This window comes from Anabrus simplex, chromosome 7 (genome assembly GCF_040414725.1).
Source record: "Anabrus simplex isolate iqAnaSimp1 chromosome 7, ASM4041472v1, whole genome shotgun sequence".
NCBI classification, from domain to species: Eukaryota; Metazoa; Arthropoda; class Insecta; order Orthoptera; family Tettigoniidae; genus Anabrus; species Anabrus simplex.
Window position 1 is genome coordinate 104,268,568 of NC_090271.1, and position 20,390 is coordinate 104,288,957.

At 39.0% G+C, this 20,390-nt stretch overlaps 1 protein-coding gene across 1 annotated transcript in view; it reads left to right on the forward strand.

The window, feature by feature from the left end:
- The window catches only part of LOC136877715 (uncharacterized), a 491,916-nt gene that overhangs the window by 356,514 nt on the left and 115,012 nt on the right, over positions 1–20,390 (forward strand). Inside the window, exon 4 of the mRNA XM_068228715.1 lies at positions 10,410–10,543. Within this exon, the coding sequence (XP_068084816.1) occupies positions 10,410–10,543 (134 nt within the window). The remainder of the gene's footprint in view (positions 1–10,409; positions 10,544–20,390) is intronic.

Here is a 20,390-nt window from a genome sequence, read left to right on the forward strand (position 1 = left end):
TTCCTGTACCAATAAATAAAAAAATACGTTTTTGTACCAATTAAGTTACACCTAAAATATTTATTTCGACATCACACTGGGCAAAATATCCATCTCCGCCACTAATACCCCAGTAAACACCTCTAAATAATGCGTTAACTCCGCCACAGTATCTCAATAACCAAGATCTAAGAATTACTACCGAATTCTCAATATAAAATGTTTAATTTTAATACCTAATCATACGGGGTTATTGCTGAATGTATAAGTAGATGCACGTGTATTTACTGATCATTTCTGAAGGAAACAGTGGACGCACACGTTTGTATTTCTTGTTTTTGCTTAATGGATCAGCGAACTCATATGAATGCATTACAGTAGCTTGAGTCTCTGCCAATCTTCAGGGGCTCTCAACTGGAGAACATGGGCTGTTGACCACAGGGTCCCTAATTGAGCTCGGCACTGCTTCCACTTACTTGTGAAACACTATTCATATTACTTTGTCTATCTAACCTCCCCGGGTCAATAATATTTGCATGACCCTATTGAAGTTAAATACTAGAGACCAAGGGAGTATTTCGGTCTAGAAAGCCAAGAATAATCGCCGAGAGGATTCGTCGTGCTGACCACACGACACCTCGTAATCTGAAGGACTTCAGGGCTGAGTAGCGGTCGCTTAGTAGACCAAGGCCCTTCAAGGGCTGTATTGCCATGGGGTTTGGTTTGGTTTGGTTTTAAGGGAGTATTTCATTTCTCACGCTTCACAATCCTCTTCTTCTTCTTTCACTCAACTCTTACTATGCAGGGCTGGAACTCTCCTACATTTCCCAGTAGCTGGCCTCATGGTGTAGGTTTAATGAGCCCACCTCTTAGAAGGAGCCTCTGGGTTCAATTCCGGGCCAGGGTAGGGTTTTTTCCTGGATCTGTAGGCTGTTTCAAAGTCCACTCAGGCTAAGCGAGAACGACTGTGGAGAAATCTGAAGGTCAGAGACTGGCCCCAGTCTAGAAATTCATGACTGATGCCCCAGAAGCGTCACCTCGCTTCTTGCACACACTTCGGATTGAGCAGTGGTTGGTCACTTGGTAGGTCAAGGCCTGTTTGGGGTTGGGTTGCTGGTTTATTTGCTTGTTACTTCATTCGTTCGTTTATTTGATAATAAGAAGGTATTTTTGACGGCTTCTCCTTTACTTTAAAACAATAATGAGTACCACCACCATCACCGCACTCTGCTAGTCATTATGGACGTAACAGATCATTGTAACTTAGATCATTTACACACTCATCTCCGCAATGTTCGTGCACTAACTCCCTTCTAAACTGGACCATACTTTCTAGGTGCTTCACTCATTTTGCCAGTGACTATATTTCAAAGCCCTGGCATCCGTTAAGTTCGTTAGCAGTTAGAACGGTAATAAGTTATAAACTGATAAGGAAATTACGGTGGGATTGGCTGGAGACTAGAATAGAAAAAGTACCCTACTGCGTGCAATGTGCAGAGGAGCTCACGAACAGCACAACGGTACGCCTATTCAACTAACAACACTCAATGCTTTCCCATTGCAGAAGTGTCAATGTATGGTTTATTTCATGCATTCAGTGAAAAACTCAGAGAATTACAGCCCTAAAAGGTAAGAAAACTAGCAGCACAAAACCTAAAAATACTGACATTTTTAAGGCTTTGAGGTTGTTTAAAACAATCTAAACACATCATATTCCACGAAAATACGAGTACATAAATTATTATTCATGTGTTAGATTTTCCCTTTGATGTACCACTCTTAGATAACATCTCCCCATCTTGTTGTTGCTGACAGAATGCACGAGCAGAAGTCAAGATGAGACTTTTGAGTGCTACGATATGCTCATCCAAAACGGTTAATATATATATATATATATATATAGTTGCTGATTGTTGACGGTACAAGGTTGATTCAAAACACGAAGCAGAAAATATATCTGTACGTTCAAATTTTGCACATTCCATTTTACTCTAAGTAATCTGTAAATTAAAATTTCGTAGTCAACCTTAAATATGGAAAGTAAGAAGAGATATGGTCATTTGATTGTTGGGGGAGGGGGTTATGGAGAAGTTAACACTGTCCCGTTAAGCAGCTAAATACATGTCTTGTAAGGCATTAAGGTAACCGTGGTGTAGTAGGTATACCGCCCACTCTGTCTTTTTCTATCCCGTCTACCGTACATAACTACGTCCTTGAATTCTGGGCACCGTTTTTATCATGGGCACCCCCTGCTCCATTTTATCTCCTCGGATAACTTATCGTCGTGACGTAGGCCCACTTTTCTTGTTACATCCTGATCACGTATCCTTCCAGCTCTATAGGAGTACCCTTACTTTGGCACCTACATCCCCCATTCCGCTCCTTCTTCTCAGCTCCCCGTTAGTGACATTTCGTCGTAGAGACTGATACCCTGTCTTATTCTTCTCTCTGGTTTATGTTGGTACACTTAGATTGTGTATTGTAACAGGAAGGCCTAGGTCCTGGCACATGTCAATTGAAAAAACTTTATTTCAGCATACAATTTCCGTCCGACATGCGAACAGCTGAGCGAAGGAGCATTCCAGTACGTACCAGACTCCACGAGCGACCAGGCGAGCTCAAGTGACGTCACCTACAGCTTGAAACCAGCCTCCCCTACAGATATTTCTCGAAATAATTTTTCTTCCGTGAACTTTTTAACGCCCTAACCTATTTGAACAGGACTAACGCTAAATTGTAGCAGACATCGTGAAAGTAAAATCCTGTAAATTTCAAAGCAATCTGTCCAGTAGTTTCTGAGTTATAACAATATATTTAAGAAGATTGAGCACTCTCGGTCATACGATCCAGAGCGCCACCCCTCCCGGCGCGGATATATAGGCCACTATGTCAAGGCTGACAAGCAGTGTGTAGTGCAGCAGTGCAGAGCAGTGCAGTATGTGTGTGTGAGTGAGACAGAGGGGAGACTGACCCTCGTACAGTACGTCAGTGCAGTCTCGAAGATAGTACTTTCCGTCGCGTTTCGCGGAGACGAAATTATGGGATAATCAATCGTCGTCGCACTTGTAAAAGACGTCGCACCGTACTTAGTTTATCGTGCCGCGGCTACAATATAATTCACAGACATTTCGAAATATAACTCGTGTGAAATCATTGAAGTACGAAGTCAAATATTTGATATTCACAGATTAGAACATGACGTGTGGACTTAGTTAATTTCACATAATATTGAACTACTACAATAAACAGAAACTGTCGTGTACAATAACTTTAACTATTCTAGGACTCATTTCTCCTAATACAGTACATCTTTGAACTGTGTCTCTTTATTTACGTAGTGTTCGTGCCATATTAGGACACGACTTTCTCCAGTGATAAACTTGGTGAATATTAAGAACTTTTTCTAAGGTAATATAATATTATCACTACCAGAAAATCAGTGTTATCTGCTAGGATAGTGATTCAGAGACTGTGATCAGAGTCTGTGATGAGAATTATTACACGTTGCTTTTTCAAGTGTTTGAACTGTGTATTTATGGACGTTCTTAGCGACGATTTTAAATAGTGCAAGACTGTAATTATTCATTTAACGTCATAAAATTAAAATACGAACTGAACTGTGTTTGACAGTGAATGATAGCATCTGTAATTACTACTCGCGCCAATTGAACTTTCCGTGTGCTAAAATCACCTCCACGAGCAGCCGAAATCTTGGTGAAATTCTACAAGATCCAGCTACCTCAAACATCATCTCATCTATGGTACCCATCGAGGGACGTCAACGTAGTTTCTTCGTGGAACATCGAGTTCGAGTCTCCGTCCGCACTCCGCGGAATGTTCCAGACTCCCATTCTCCACATCAACATTTGTAAGCCAAATTTTCTTTACTAAGTGAGTAGTCACAAACTGACTGACTTTTTCTTATCAATCTTGAACAGTGATTTTCTCAGTGCTGCGTGTGAACGATATTTCGTAGTTTTTCATCATTTCTCAAAAATTCATCCTTAATGATAAATTTATTTTTCAAAATTTAATATTCATATTGCATAGAAGAACTCTAGGATTTTCAAGTGTTCTACATTTCAAGGCTAACAAACTAAGAAACTTTCAACAGAAATGTAATTCTTATTTCAATTTTCAAGTATAAGTGTGCGTTCATTTCATGAATTAATACTTAGAAAGACTCTAGGTGAAGAACTGACACTTCGTGTTTTCACAAAAGTTAGAAAGACTATAGGATCAGTGATATTTATTTATTTTCTCGAACTGAATTCAAGAAGATTCACGTTTGAACTTTTGATTTCAATGAAAAATCTGAGTCCTATGTTAATATTGCAGGGTGATGAATCATTCAACATTATTAATAAATTATTTGGAAAAAGTATAACCATCTATTATTCGCCATGCGATTCTATCCTGCTCTGTATCGGCTCCAAAATCAACTTCCACTCCCTGAGATCCTTCTCATGCCCTAAACCCACGAACTTTTCCTGGTACAGTATATTTATCCTTTTGTGAAATTTCCAAGAATGGTTGCCATTGAAAGAGACTGAGATGACGCAGGTTTAATGAGTTTCTATTCTTACATTCAGGCTAATATATCGGTACAAAGTTATGAATAGGGAGCGGATTTTTATGTGCTAAAAATGTGAAAAATATTTATTTTTTATGTGCTGAAAAACTTTAAAATATGTGATAAAAAATTGAAATTATTTTCCTTTAAATATCACATAACTACTCACGCTCAAGAAGTAAATAAGTATAATGTTTTGTATTAGAATATGGTGCTACTAAACGTGCTCCTTAAGGCAAAATGATGTCTGTGTATGGAAACGTGCTGTATGGTATATTAATTTTTGATATTCCAGAGTAGATAATATGAATGGTTATTTTTTAAAGGTAATGATTTGCTTAAATATGGCAAAAGCAACCTATCATCTTTGAAAAAATAGTACCAGTTCGTACTCACCCATCACACGCTGGAATATTAGTTGCTAGAAGTAGTCTCAGAATTGCAGTGAACAACAAAGGTCATCTCCAAATTGTCCATCACAAATGCATGCGATTATCTCTAAAGAACGCCTTATACTGCGAAAACGATCGCTCCACATCACAGGATGTCAGACGAGCATAGTTAAAGAGAGGAATGTCACCAACAATAACGCCATCAATTTTGCCAACATGAGCACCCTCTAATACATTAGAAATTTGGCACATTGTTTGAAATCCTCTGTTTTTCCTGAACAAATTTTGATATTTGACCTTTAACAGTCCCTGTACCTGCGAAGCCGGGAGTGAATCTAATTTATTTTCAACAGCGCGCACTTCCTTCACGGTTTCGGACAACAGGTTAGTGGATTTTTCAAGTATGTCTATAGTTTTACACAAGAAGCTTAGATTGGCAGATATAAACGCCAAATCATTTTTCAAAGAGCTGTCTTTTAGTATCTCTTGAAGAATCTCAATTGACGACGCGTCGTTTTTATCTAGCACATTCACAACGGATGCAAAACTTTCAAAATTGTCTGCGTAGTATACCACAGCGCTAAGCCAGGTACCCCACCGCGTAACAATAGGCAGAGGAGGAAGCACAAGATCCGGGTTTTTCTCTTTAAAGAGATCAATTCTTGAGGGCGCTTTTACGAAGACTTTTTTTCCATTAGACACTAATTTATCCACTTGAGGATACTGAGCCCGCATAGTTTCACATAACCTGTGTAGAGCATGAACAACGCAAGTTACGTGTATCATTTTCGGAAAGCTCACAGAAAGGCCTTCGGCTGCCTTTTTCATGTAAGCTGCACTGTCAGTAAGGAAAAGCAATACATGGTCATATTTTATACCTTTTGGCCAAAGTAAGTGCATGGCTTCATTGAATAACCTAGCTACAGTGACGTGGTTTGCAGCAAGCATTTCTTTACATGCTAGCAAATAAGAATGTTCGCAAGCAATTTTGTCATTCTTCAACACACCAACTACAAAATTTCTTACTTTTCTGCCACTTGATCAGTGGTTTCGTCAATGCTCACCCACAGTTTTTCGCTATCACATACTGCCCGAATTCTCTGTAAAGTTTCTTCGTAACATTTTGGGAGATAGTTTTTCCTTAATATGGATTCGTCTGGAGGCTCAAAATTAATGTACTTTGTTAGGAAATTTCTCAGTCTCGGATTATTTATTTTACCAAGAGGAATGTCGGCGCAAACAAATGCTCTGCACACATCTAAATAATACTGGGAATATTTTAGATGGGCCTGCATTTGAAGTAGCTGGTTCAGCTATTAGTAATTGTCGCGAACGCACACGCGAAGCAGCCGCAGTATGCTTATTTCCGGACAAATGCTGGATTACTTGAGAACGTTGATCTGCACGTACTGTTTTACCACACGGTTGGCAAAATAATACTTTTCCATCGGTAGTGAAAATGCTTTTAAATTCCACTACATATTGTTGAAGACGCAACCTTGTTCTCGACTTCTCTTTTGGCATTATTTTGCAGGTTACGATACACGCATTTACGGTGAATCACTGTTTCAATAAAAAGAATAGCAGCGGACACTGAAGGAAATATTTCTTATAAATCCATACAAAATTATATATGGACCCGAACAGCTAACCTTTCTCTTAGGAGTGATGAAATTCCACTAGCTAATGGTGGGGCAATATTCTTCCGAGTCTCCCATGTCGTAACGGAATTACGTCACCTTATCTCTCCGTGATTGCCTTTTGCTGATATTCTATAAACAAAACCCGAGAGGGCTGACTTATAAAGAGTTGGAATGGCACCATGCAAGGAAACATCTTGTGCAGCAAATCAAATCACTGTCTAAATGTAACGACATAGCCGGTGACCAGCAAGTTTTAGAACTTATGGAGGGAAGTCCACAAATAGCCGAAACATTCAGATATATTATGTTAAATACACTGTTAAAAACAATACCGTAATCGTAAAATAAAAATATGAGCATTGTTTTATAACACAGAAGCATTTTAAATTTTATTGATCAACAAATATTGGCAATTTATGTGCTTATTATAGATTTTCTTAAAATATGTATTTACATAAAAAGTGTGAAAATATGTGTTTTTATGTGAAATAAGATTCAGTTTTTACACTTGGGGATGCACAATAGGAATAATGAACTTCGTAACTTGCGTTAAAACTTACGCAAAAAAAATATGTAATTACATAAAAATCCGCTCCCTAGTTATGAATTTCAGACTCCAAAATTTAGTATAGGCTAATCTTAAATCCTTTCTTCTTCCATATATACTGTGTGACAAACATTTACAATAACATACATGAGAATCTTTACTTATTGCAAGACACAAAATTAAATGTTAACAGACTAAATTGCACATTTCAGATTTGCTGGATGATCAGTCGCTTGAGAACGACTTGTTGCACGCCATTCACGGTCTCCAAATTTAAATCCTCTCAACTTTTCCTTCTGGTGGTGTATTAATAGTGCAATATATACTTAGATGGTTCTGGACGTACATTATTTGGAGCCACATCTGCAGGATGCAAGGGCCATGGTCTACCAACGGACCGCTGCCCAGCCCTGAGACCTGCAGATTACGAGGTATCGTGTGGTTGGCACGATGAATCCTCTCTGCCGTTGTTCTTGGCTTTCTAGTCTGGGGCTGCTATCGTACCATCAGATAAGGTAGTACCTCAAATGTGATCACGTAGGCTAAGTAGTCCTCAAACCAGACCTCAGATCTGTAGGTAACAATTCTGACATGGCTGGGAATCGAACCTGTTGCCTCCAGGTAAGAGGCAGGCACGATGCCCCTATACCGCGGGGATTAAACACAAATAATACTGTAAGAAATAGACCTGGAATCTTATACAGCGTTATTTGGCCCATGCTTCTGCATTGCGACAGCCACTCCGCGCCAACAACAAGGTTATCGATGCCCTGACACTTACTTACAAGACATTTCTGTTGCCAAGAATTACTGCCGATAGTGTATACCTGTAACTTCTGAATAACCAGTAAATTTGTCATTATTAACAATCATAAAAAATCGATATTGAACCAAAGAAATTATTTTAATTTGTAAACTCTACTTAGTACGTCTCTGTGGTGTAGTGGTTAGTGTGATTAGCTGCCACCCCCGCAGGCCCGAGTTCCATTCCCGCCTCTGCCACAAAATTTGAAAAGTGGTACGAGGGCTGGAACGGGCTCCACTCAGCCTCGGGAGCTCAAATGAGTAGAGGTGGGTTCGATTCCCACCTCAGCCATCCTGGAAGTGGTTTTCCATGGTTTCCCACTTCTCCTCCAGGCAAATACCGAGTGGTACCTAACTTAAGGCCAAGGCCGCTTCCTTCCCTCTTCCTTGTCTACCCCTTCCAATCATCCCATCCCCCACAAGGCCCCTGTTCAGCATAGCAGGTGAGGCCGCCTTGGCGAGTTACTGGCCATTCTCCCCAGTTGTATCCCCGACTCAGAGTCTGAAGCCCCAGGACACTACCCTTGAGGCGGTAGAGTTGGGAAAAACCAACCCAGGAGGGTAAACAGATTAAGAAGAAGTAGTAGTAGAAGAAGAAGGAACTGTACTTATTCACTGAACGTTGAAAAGCGTACTTCAGTGTTTCATTCCTTGATATCTTAGCTTGCTATTTAGTGGTAATTGCAATATAAGATTTTTTTTCTTTTTTCTGTTGTTGCAAGCTGCTTTACGTCGCTCTGACACAGATAGGTCTTATGGCGACGATGGGGGAGGAAAGGGCTAGAAGTGGGAAGGAAGCGACCGCGGCCTTACTTAAGGTACATCCTCAGCATTTGCCTGGTGTGAAAATGGGAAACCATGGAAAATAATTTTCATGTTTGCCGACGGTGGGGCTCGAACCCACTGTCTCCCGAATACTGGATACTGGCCGCACTTAAGCGACTGCAACTATCGAGCTCTGTGAATATAAGTATCACGATATAAATTGTGAACTTAGGTTATTGAAAATTTAACAAATTTCAGCATTTCTTTCTTGTACCCTGTATTCATTTGAGTGTGACATTGAAACTGAATATGATGAAAAATAATTCTGTACCCATATACTCAGTAAGTGATTGGATGAACTTAATGACTGAGCAAGTAAGTGCACGCTTAGGATCACGTAGACATCACCTTGCATTCGGGAGATAGTGGGTTCGAAACACACTGTCGGCAGCCCTGAAAATGGTTTTCTGTGTTTCCCATTTTCATACCTTTAAGGCTACGGTCGCTTCCTTCCCACTCCTAGCCCTTTGTTATCTTATCGTCGCCATAAGACTTATCTGATCGGTGCGACGTAAAGCAAATTGAAAAATGAACTTAATGACCGTTTACGAAAATGTATATCTTAATCGAATCGTTATTTCTGGAACTCCATATCGAACAAAATTTGCAAAATGGAGTCGTAATAAGATTCGTATCATCTGTCGATATGCACAACCCTTACTGTAAGAAGTCAATAAGCAAGTATATGTGTAACTCTAACTCCATAGTCATGGAATATATGTTGAGTGTAGAAACCCCTGATGTGTTGTAATGACTCTAGAGTCACATTCCTCATTAGTTGTATATGGTAAGGTAAGGGTTATTCTGCCCGAAGGCAGGTCCGAACCTTCGCAGAGGTGTTCCTGAGCCGGAGTTTACATGCGGTAGGGTAGCCAGTTCCTTTCCGCTCCTCCATTCCCTTACCCCCACCAACAGCGCGTGGCAACCCATCCAACACCTGACCACGCCCAATGTTGCTTAACTTCGGAGATCTGACGGGATCCGGTGTTAAAACACGGCTACGGCCGTTGGCAGTTGTATATGTAGCGTGTTAAAAATCTGCTTTCTTTTATTGTTTTGTGAACTTTGACTATGGTATATTTTTGTAATGTAGCTCCTGTTTCTCCTAATCAGGTGCTAACTGTACAACGCAAATGTAAAATTTCCACGGAACTTCTTCACACAACGTCTTCTAGTAACAACTAATATTGCAGCTGCGAACTAGAAGCTGAGTGATGCTTTTGATGTTATCAAGAATAGTTTACTTTTCACGAATTTGAAGCGTTTGTCTCCGTACATCTTACATTCTAAACTTGTGAGATTATGAGAACAATTTTCGCTTCATATATGCAAGTAGATTTTGCTCGTGATTTGGGTTACTTCGTGCAGTTTGAAAACCGTATTTTTGTCACTTTTGCCACTTCATATGTTCCCTTCACATAATATGAACTAATAATAATAATAAAAACTGCACCAGCACAGACATTTTCATCTGAATTTTTATTCCTAAATAGGCTCTTAATTTTAATGAATGCACTTACTGTTAATGGTTCCTATTTGCTTGTAAAAATATTCATGTCAGCTCATTATAGTATTTGCTTATATCACACAGCCTTCACTCCGGGAAAGAATTGTTTCGAGTAACTTAATCCATATTTTATTTACAGCTCTTCCACGGAGGGAGCCTATGATTGAAGGAGTGCTCTCCACGTACACCATTGGAGACAGTGTGAGAGCACTTTGTACCTCAGACAAATCGAACCCACCGTCCCAGCTTTCATGGTTTATAAATGGAGTCAAGGTAAGTAATTGTCTTCTATTCAAACAAATAAATAAATTAAATAAATAAATAAATAATCCTCTAAATGTTTAGTGAAAAAACGTGACTGGCAGAATAAGGATATTAGATTTATTGTTGTTATTTATAAACTTTTTATTCATAAAGAACCCCTTCTTTAGTGCTTCGAACTAGAAATCCTATTGAAATAAATAGTAATGTAAGTTGAAAGCTTTCACGACAGGACACGTGGAGTAAATCAAGTACATACCAAATATATGGTAAGTACAGAATAGAAGTAGTCAAGTGGACACCGGTGGGAACCGAACTCACAACCTTCAGAATTTTTGCCTGATGTTCAACTATTAAGCTACTCATTCCTGGTCTGATGGAAAGTTAACCGGTTTCCAAATCTGTCCGGATAGCCGTCTATTGTTCTGTACCTAATATCTCTTTTGCTTTCGCATGTACCATAATATGTAGTCGACACCAGGGGCGTAGCGATGAGTGGGAGGAGGTGTTACTGGGGGTTAGAACTAGAATTTATACAAAAGAAAATAAAGAAAAACTGACAATAAACCTGTGAAAGTCGATTTAATGTGTTGGCTCTTTCAAACATTGACAGACATAATTGTAAAACCAATAGATCTCTTAAATATATTTTCTAAGCAGCCACGAAAGTTGGATTTTAGATTCTAATCTGAATATAAATTTGGCCGTACAACTATTTACCTTGATCATATTGTTCTCATTCTGTATTTTATGTATTTTGTATTGTACCGGTACTGCAATCTGAATATCAACATAATTTACTTGTATCAGTGTCTTTATAATGATACTCATGAATGATCGCACAACGCACGCACAATCACATTCATTAAGGTCAGTGATCTTTTTATAACTATAAACACCTCCCTACCGGTCATTTCTGACCGCGGTGTTGGTCAACACGAACCAATAATTCGAAATTTTATTAATTTTAAATTATTTTGCTACTTTAACGAGAGAATGTGACTCGCACACAAGCGTAGTTGCTAGCTTTCCACTCGGATCGCCTAGGTTTGAATCCTGGTGGATCCTTGGGTGGGATATTTTAACTGAAAAATCATATGGCATAAAGGGCATGTGATTGTCAACTTCCTGGAGTGGCACAAGGATTCCAGAATACCTGTGATATGCTGACGAATATCCATTCAATTCAATTAAGAAACGCAAGAGTATCAGCATTTTATACAGCAGGTGTTATTTGACGTACTGGAATCTGGCAACTCACTGTTTTGTATTTAAATGCCTTTCAATTGCATTGATTTCGACTGAGTTCAACCCCGTCATTATACAGCCAGCAGGACAACGAGCACTAGACCGCATCACTGAGATCGACCGATCAATCAATCAGTCAATCAATCAATCAATCAATCAATCAATCAATCAATCAATCAATCAATCAATCAATCAATCAATCAATCAATCAATCAATCAATCAATCAATCAATCAATCACCACTGATCTATATTTAGAAGTTGTCGCCCAGGTGGCAGTGTCTCTACTAGTTCCTTACCTAGCCTTTTCTTAAAAGATTTCAGAGAAGCAGGACATTTCACTTGGTAAATTATTCCAGTGCCTAATTCCTCTTCCTCAGTCATCTATTCTTGAGAGTGCATGGCTTTTGCTGTCCTGATTTGCTTTCTCTGGCAGTCTGTCACTAAACTGGTAGCCTCGAGGAAAGATTTGCCCACCAGGGGCTGCAACTGGTCATACCTACGATTGGATGCCTTCCTCGTGGTCTCTTGACTTCAAACATTCCCTTCACTGCAAGATTCTCCAAAGACTATTTTTCTGGCGATGTGTCCTGAGTTCCGGACGTAAACCTGACTGACCCGCTCAAAAAGCCTAGTCTGAATGTCTAGTTCTTCCTGCACGGATACATTATTTTGGCGCCCAGTCCAAGAAATTCAGTGAATTCGTCGATAAACCCCCACTTCGAAGCTTTATATTCTCCTCTTATCTACATGCTTGATTGCCCACGTTTCAGCTGCATAGGTGGCAATGGGAAACATGAGGGAGGGAGATACCACAGTTCTGTGTTCTCTTTTATTGTATGATTCTTCCATATCCTACTCAACTTTGTGGTGGCTGCCCTGGCCAAGTCCGTTCTTCTTTTGATTTCCTCGGTACATTCTCCTGTATAAGAAATCATGGAGCTCAAGTAGAAACATTTCTGGATGACCTTGAAACGAGTTATGTACCATAGACTGGGTTGATTGACTTTCTGTATATCGACAATCATCACCGTTGTCTTTCTTCTATTGATTTCCAGACTATATTCTTCACAAAGAAACATCATTTTCTCCATGAGTACCTGTAGTTCCTGTGCAATATCTGACAGAATCAGCGTATCTCCAATGTACCTAAGGTTGCTGATCTTCCTACCCCCTTTAAGGAAATATTTCCCCCAATGTCTTACCTTGAAGGCCACATCTATCTTTATATTGTAATCGTTATCAGCAGTCTTACTGAAGAAAGCAGTAACAATTTACCGTTATTTAACTTGAAACTTGATGAAAATGTGACCATTTTCAGGGCATCCATTTCGGATCCCTATGAAGACCTGTGGAATTTTCCAAATGAATAAGTTACGTTCCTGTGGTTCAGCATTCACTAACGTAAAACTACGAGCTTACATATTCTAAGATTGTTGACATATATTCCATCAAGGAAGAAATAAACTCAGAGTCTACAAGTGTGAAAAATGCTGTCGGTTTGAACAGAATATTAAAGCCGTAACTTTCTGTGGTGAACGTTTTCTCGATAGATGGAGTATTATGAATTATAGGGACAAGCTTAAAATGTTTGCGAATAAGGTAGTAATGTACGCTATACCAGGCAGGATATCAGACTACCATCATTGATGATGGTCCCAACATACACAAGGTCATTTCATCCATACATTGGGAAGATGAACAGTATACTGAATGATTCTAAGAATACTGAGAATGTTTACCTTACTATTGATGCCATATGATGGTTGTTTAATTCTTCATCAGTGAAATTAGTGGTATAAATGAAACCCTTGTTCCCTTTTCTTTCGTCATAATATAAAAGTAAATAGTGTCGTTATCAAGAGAGAGGGGAATCAATTTGGAAAGCTTTGTCAATAACTGTCAACGTCTCAGATAACATTTGTACTCAATACAGGCTGAAATGTTGACAAGTCTGCAAGTATCCTTATTTCTAATGATTTACGTTCCATTTCTTAGCTGATTATATCTACGTAATCCTAGAAGTGTGCAGTCTTTGTCCAGGTTCAATAACCTTTCAGCTACCACTTAATGGTACTTCCTATTTTCATTCAACAACTTTTAAATGAACTAATTTGCTGCTTATAGCTACAATTTCTGAAAGGTGACACCACATTGATTGACTTTGAGGCGCAGTTGCTTCCCAAATGATCGTTTCGACGTTTGTTCTAATATTTTTGTTCAGTGTTCTAGTCCATTCCAACATGCTCGTCTTGTGAAAGAACTTCAAATGTCTACAGTATATAAATATCGATGAAGCTTGAAAATAGAGGGTGATGAAGAGGCATGCACATCCATAAGTTATTGAAATATACGGAATATTATAATTCATCGGATGGAGATGACAGCAGATTTGGAGTTGTTCTCAGCCAGTTTTTTGAAAGAGTAAAGGAAGAAACAGGTGGTAGCGACAGAGTAAAACTTCCTGACGAGAAAGGAAGAAAATACCTGGCAGAAATTTCAGTTTATATCACATACAAATGAATATCAATTTCCTAATTACTGTCAAGAATATCTTGCTTATAAACATAATTAAGGAGACCCTACGATTTCCCTAGTGACGCATTGTGATATGCAAAGCTACTACTAGTGTCACTAATACCTCATGGACCATCCGATAGCAACTGAATCAAAAATGGACTACAATCACGGTTTCCTCTGTGCAGATGACCTCTGACATTCTTCTAATATCACTTTGCCTTCATCTTTTTGAAAACCAAGATAATTTATTTGCTGCAGTCATAGCATCAGAATATGCATATACTTCAATCGATTCAGTTCGAAATCACTTACTATATTAACCCTGGAATGGAAATAAGGCCATACAGTGCCCCAGAAAAATTTCCTTTCGCTATCATTTTATGTTGATACTATCTGTCAACGACATCTGACGTGACGTTTCTTCTGAGGGAGTCAGCATTCGAATATAACAATTTGGGTTAGTGTGCAGAGCTTTCATTCCTTGCTCTATGGTAGCTTTGGTATATGCTGTATCCCACGTTTCAATTTGCGGGGAATTGTTTCTCTACCAAGTATGTTATTGTTTGTACAACACTCATTGTTTCTCTGGAATTAAACATAATGGATTTGTTTTCTATGACTCGTCAACACTTTTATTGCTGGGAAATATGAAGACTGGATTCGACACGAACTGATGAAGTCAGACCAGCGAAGGGTGTAGATTGAACATCACGCATTTCTGGTGACGAAGAAAAGGAGACTGTGATTGGGGACTACGGGGAAGAGGAATGCACTGATGACCATTAAAACCTCATAACATGAATGCTGGAAGAACACCAAGGAGTTATATTGGTGACATTGTGTTCATTAGACCTGGTCTTAAAGCCTTGCAAAGGTCGTTAAAATAACATTCTATGCTTTGGGATTGTTTATCGATGCTGGTATGTTGGACAATATAGCTCATTGCAGTAAAGAAGAAAGCATTGCACAGTAGATGAAACATGAAGCTGGAGGGTGATATAATGGAGCTACCTATACAGATTTTATTTTATTAATGTTATTTGTCCGACTCGTTATTTGAATGGTCAGCGTACTGGCCTTCGGTTCAGAGGGTCCTGGGTTCGATTCCCGGCCGGATAGGGGATTTTAATCGCTTCTGATTAATTCTACTGGCTCGGGGACTGGGTGTTTGTGTCCGTCCCAACACTCTCCTCTTCATATTCAGACAACACACTACACTACCAACCATCACAGAAACACGCAATAATAGTGATCACATCCCTCCATATAGGGTTGGCGTCAGGAAGGGCACCCGGCCGTAAAACAGGGCCAAATCCACCCGCGACCCCACAGGTGTGGGAAAAGCGGTAGGAAAAGAAAGAAAGAATGTTATTTGTTATTTGTTTTGTTATTGTTGAATGTATGCTTTTTGAAAATAATACTTCGTGTGTGTTCATTAAGTAGCACTTTAATAAGTGTTTCAGTAATGTGTTTCAGTTGTAATACAGCAGGATACTTTACGCAAAATGTCATTTAAAATATGGGGTGTTCGGTGTCCCGTGTATCAGTTTTTGTCGTAAAAAGCTTACGTTTTCAATCCAGGGTTAATAGCAAGTACATATCCTCAAAATAAACGCACATAAAAATGTAGATATGCTCCATCATGATCCCGTGAGTTGTACACAGACATATTAAGTTTCCATCCCTAGCGGCACAAATAGCATCTTATTCCATTCTCACGCGTCACATTTCACTCTAGGTTGTAAAGATGGATGCATAGTACTTGAATACGTCAGCGGCGGCCATTATTCAGATTCTTAATCTATGTAATTTGTACAGAGAAAGTGATGAAAATTAGTCCATCTGTATGAATAAACCGGATTTGAGATGCAGTAATCTATGTAATTTGTACAGAGAAATCCGTAAAAATTAGTCCCTCTGTATGACTAATCCTGATATGAGATGCAATAATCTATTTAATTTATCCGAAGAAAGTGAAAAAATTAGTCCGTCTGTAATAATCCTATCTTGAGAAGCAATAACATATTAAATTTGTACGAAGAAAGTGATAAAAATTAGTCCCTCTGTATGAATAATCCTGGTATGAGATGCAATAATCTACGTAACTTGTACGGATAAACTGAAAATATTAGTCCCTCTGTAATAGTCCTGATTTGAGATTCAATCAGTACCCTACCAATCTATTTACTGAAATTGAAGCCACGTTAATGCTTAAAGATTCATTTACTTTGGAATACATCACGTCAGGTTGCATCTCGCGGCGAGGAATACCCGTACACTTTCAGACAATCTGTGTCCTGCCTTTCTGAGATGAGACGTGTCTATCTGATGCGTAAGAAGCTCGAACTCTCTCCCTTGCGAGTAGAGTGTGGCGTGGCATTATTATCTGGCTAACGATTTTCTTTTCGGCTAGAAGTTAAGCTACTTTCTTGTAGAACACGTTGCACTGAATAATCTACGCTGTGCGCTTGTGTGGTGAAGTCCCGGGGGATGATATTGACGCTCAAGTTGGAGGGTTGGCTATCGCTGTAAGCGGAAGTACTCAGATATCGGAACGAGTTTGGAGAACAGGGCATTATGTATTCCGGTCGCTAGAGGCGCTCCATCCGCCCCGACGCTTCCGACACGCCACCCCCATCCTCTTTCCACTCCTTGGGGCAGTGTCTTTCATAGAGCAAAGCTAACCAGAACATCGAAAGTCATAGAGCAGAAGAATAACTTAAGACCAGAACAAGAAGACACATTCACTATCATCTCGCATCCTTCAGTGATTTATGAACCATGAAACACCTTAATATTCATCTACCGTGATATTATGTTAGTCAAAGCGTAGTTTTATCCCCTGACACTCGATACGCTGGTTGATTTATACATTGAATAATTTATTTATTTGTTTATTAGCTTATTTATTCATTCAAAAATGTTTTGATGTCGCAACGTTGCACTCCGTAACATGTGTGTACGGAAAACGGTGTTTATCACAGGCTATTTCTGAAAAACTATACGTGATTTTCAATATTCTAAAGGTAACTGAAGACCTCATCTAACGTACACAAATATAAATTTATCTGGATGGTTACTCATGGTGACGTTTCTGTTTACATCCTGACCTCAGTGATAATTAGTTTGTTCAGTGGAAACATAGGGGTTACACAAGGGTGTAATCTTTGACCTTTGTTGTTTGTAGTTTACAATGCTAATTTACTGAAATGAATAAAATGGGAAGGCAGGATTCAGTTAGGTAGAAATGTAGTTAGCAATATGGCTGATATGACGACTTCGTCTTGATCGCAGACTGTGCTGAAAGCCTCCAATCTAACATCCGAGAGTCTGAAAAGAGGTGCGGTGAGAACGATATGAAAATTATCATTTCCAAAACTAAAATATTGTCAGTACGAAAGAAGCAAAATCTAATATGTAATACAAAACTGGAATTATTGTAGTGAACTCTACAGTAATATAGTATTAAAAATTAGTGTGCATATTTTATTATTGTAAAATATTTGTGTAGCGTAGTAGAGGTATCCGTAGAAAATTTCTTACTAGAATTCTGTTGTTGTAATTAGGATAAGCTTAACTGCAGCTTAGACTTGTTTAATTCTTGTGTATTGCTTTCTGTATATAGTAATTAACAGCAGTTTCTATCCTGTTCGGGTATTGTAGGATAAAAATAGAGTACGACTAAGTAGTAGTGCACAGTAGTGTAGTAATATATTAATTACATTATTGTCGTGTGATCTTTGAGTACTATACTATTAAGTATTTCTTTCCGTTCATTTTAGCACATAAGTTATTTTATTTTTCATTTTATTTTCATTTTTTCAGTAAAGAATGGCTAAGGGGTGCAAGTGTAGGAACTGTGGGTCTGGTGAGGCATTGAGGGGTATGAGGGAGGAGTTGGAGAGTTTGAGGGAGTTAATTATGATTTTCATAAAAGACAGAAAGGAAGATAGGCCTCCCTCAAAAAATGTACAGGTTACAGTAGGTGTAAAAGAGGAATGGGAAGGAAAGGGGGGAATTGTAGAAGACAGGTGGTCTAATGCCCAAAGGTGAAGGAGTTTGCAGGCTAAGGACTCTATTCGGGATCATAATGCAGGACAGATGTCTGTGAGAAATCGATACGAGTCACTCCAGGCAGAACAACAGAGGGAAGAAGAGAAACAGGCAACTGTTGCTGAGATGTGTGGAAGTAGAAGGAAGGGAAAAGGTAGGAATGGGTAATGTAGAGTAGACGATTGGAAAAGACAGATGAAACAGAGTCAGGGAAGGGTGAAAAGAGAGCACGAAGTAGTTTCAGCAGCTATCAGAAAAGATAGGGCTCGCCGGAAGGGGAGGAAATCAAATGAGGTGGGTGGGATTTAGGCTCTAGACATGGGGGATTCCATTGTTAGATATGTGGGGAAAGGGAGCCAGGGTAGAGTGTTAGCTAGGAATTAGGTTAAGTCAGATGTTGAGGAAAGTAGAAGAGAAGGAGGAAGTGGTAGTGTTTCATATTGGTACCAACAAAGAAAGGCAAGCTGGTATAAGTACCAACAAATTTGGGGATGTGTGGGATCTGCTAAATGCAGCACGGGGAGAAGTTTAAGGAAGCGGATATTGTTATCAGTGGAATACTGTGTAGGAGGGATACTGAATGGAGGGTATCTGGGATTTCAATGAGGCTAAGGAGTGAGTATGTGGGAAACAGGGAGTGAAATTTCTAGATACTAATGGGTGGGTAGGAGATAGGGATCTGCGCTTAGATGGCCTTCACTTAAACCGCAGTGGTACGTACAAGTTAGGAAATTTGTTTGGAAGCGTAATAGGGAGGTATGTTAAGGGAAACGGGGTGGTCCAAGGAGCAGTGATAAGGGTGCAGGGATCTGGAAGTCAAATAGGGTTGACATAAAAATGTTAGTGTTGAACTGTAGAAGTATTGTAAAGAAAGGACTACAATCAAGGAATTTAATAGATATATACTTACCAGATATTGTAATAGGAGTTGAATCATGGCTGAGAAATGATACAATGGATGCAGAAATTTTCTCACGGAACTGGAGTGTTTATCGTAGAGGTAGGATAGGAGTGGTGGGAGGGGGAGTATTCATTCTAGTGAAAGAAGTATTTGTAAGCTAAGGGAAGTTAAAGATGACAAACATGAAATTCTAGGTGTAATGCTCATTTCTAAACATAATAGGTAACTTGATATCTTTGGAGTGTACACACCGGGAAAGGGCAGCGCTGACGCTGATTCAGAATTATTTCATAAGAAAATCAACTATGTCGGAAACGACATGGAAAGGAATGTGATTGTAGCGGGAGATCTGAATTTACCGAACGTCAGTTGGGAGGGAAATGCGAACGATAGGAAGCATGATTAACAAATGGAAAATAAGCTAATATGGGAAGGACAGCTGATTCAGAAAGTGATGTAACCAACTAGTGGCAAAAAATATCCTGGACGTGGTGATGGTAAAGCCAGATGAGCTGTATGGATAAACCGAAGTAATAGACGGTATTAGTGATCATGAAGCTTTATTGTTGTAGTTAAAAATAAATTTGATAGAAAGGAAGGTCTTAAGAGTAGAACTATTAAGCAGTACCATATGGCTGATAAAGCAGGCATTAGGCAGTTTTAAAAGTAACTATGATCGGTGGAAAACTGTAAATAAAAATGTAAACAGTCCCTGGGATGGGTTTAAAGCAGTTGAAGACATGCTCGCCTTAACAGTCTAACCCTCACTTTGTTTGAAAGGAGGAAATTTAAGTTTTGTAAATGGAACTAAACAAATATACTGTATTAATTTTACCTGGCGTATTGCACAACAAATCAAAGTATGCATTCAGGAAAACCTTTTATAGCAAGTTTACGTTGTTTTATATCAGACTAGCGATGCAGTAGCTAAACGAACTTAAGGGACGTTGTATACTCAATGTACATGTGTTAGTTTTATAACATGCCTACCTGACTTTGTGATAAATGGAAAGGAAATGCAAATAATTCTGGCAATACATTATATGTAATATAGATAAGGAAAGTGTTGTTACAAACAAATAATACATACTTCATCAACAAATTCAATAATGAGGTTGACCTACAGGTACTTAAACTT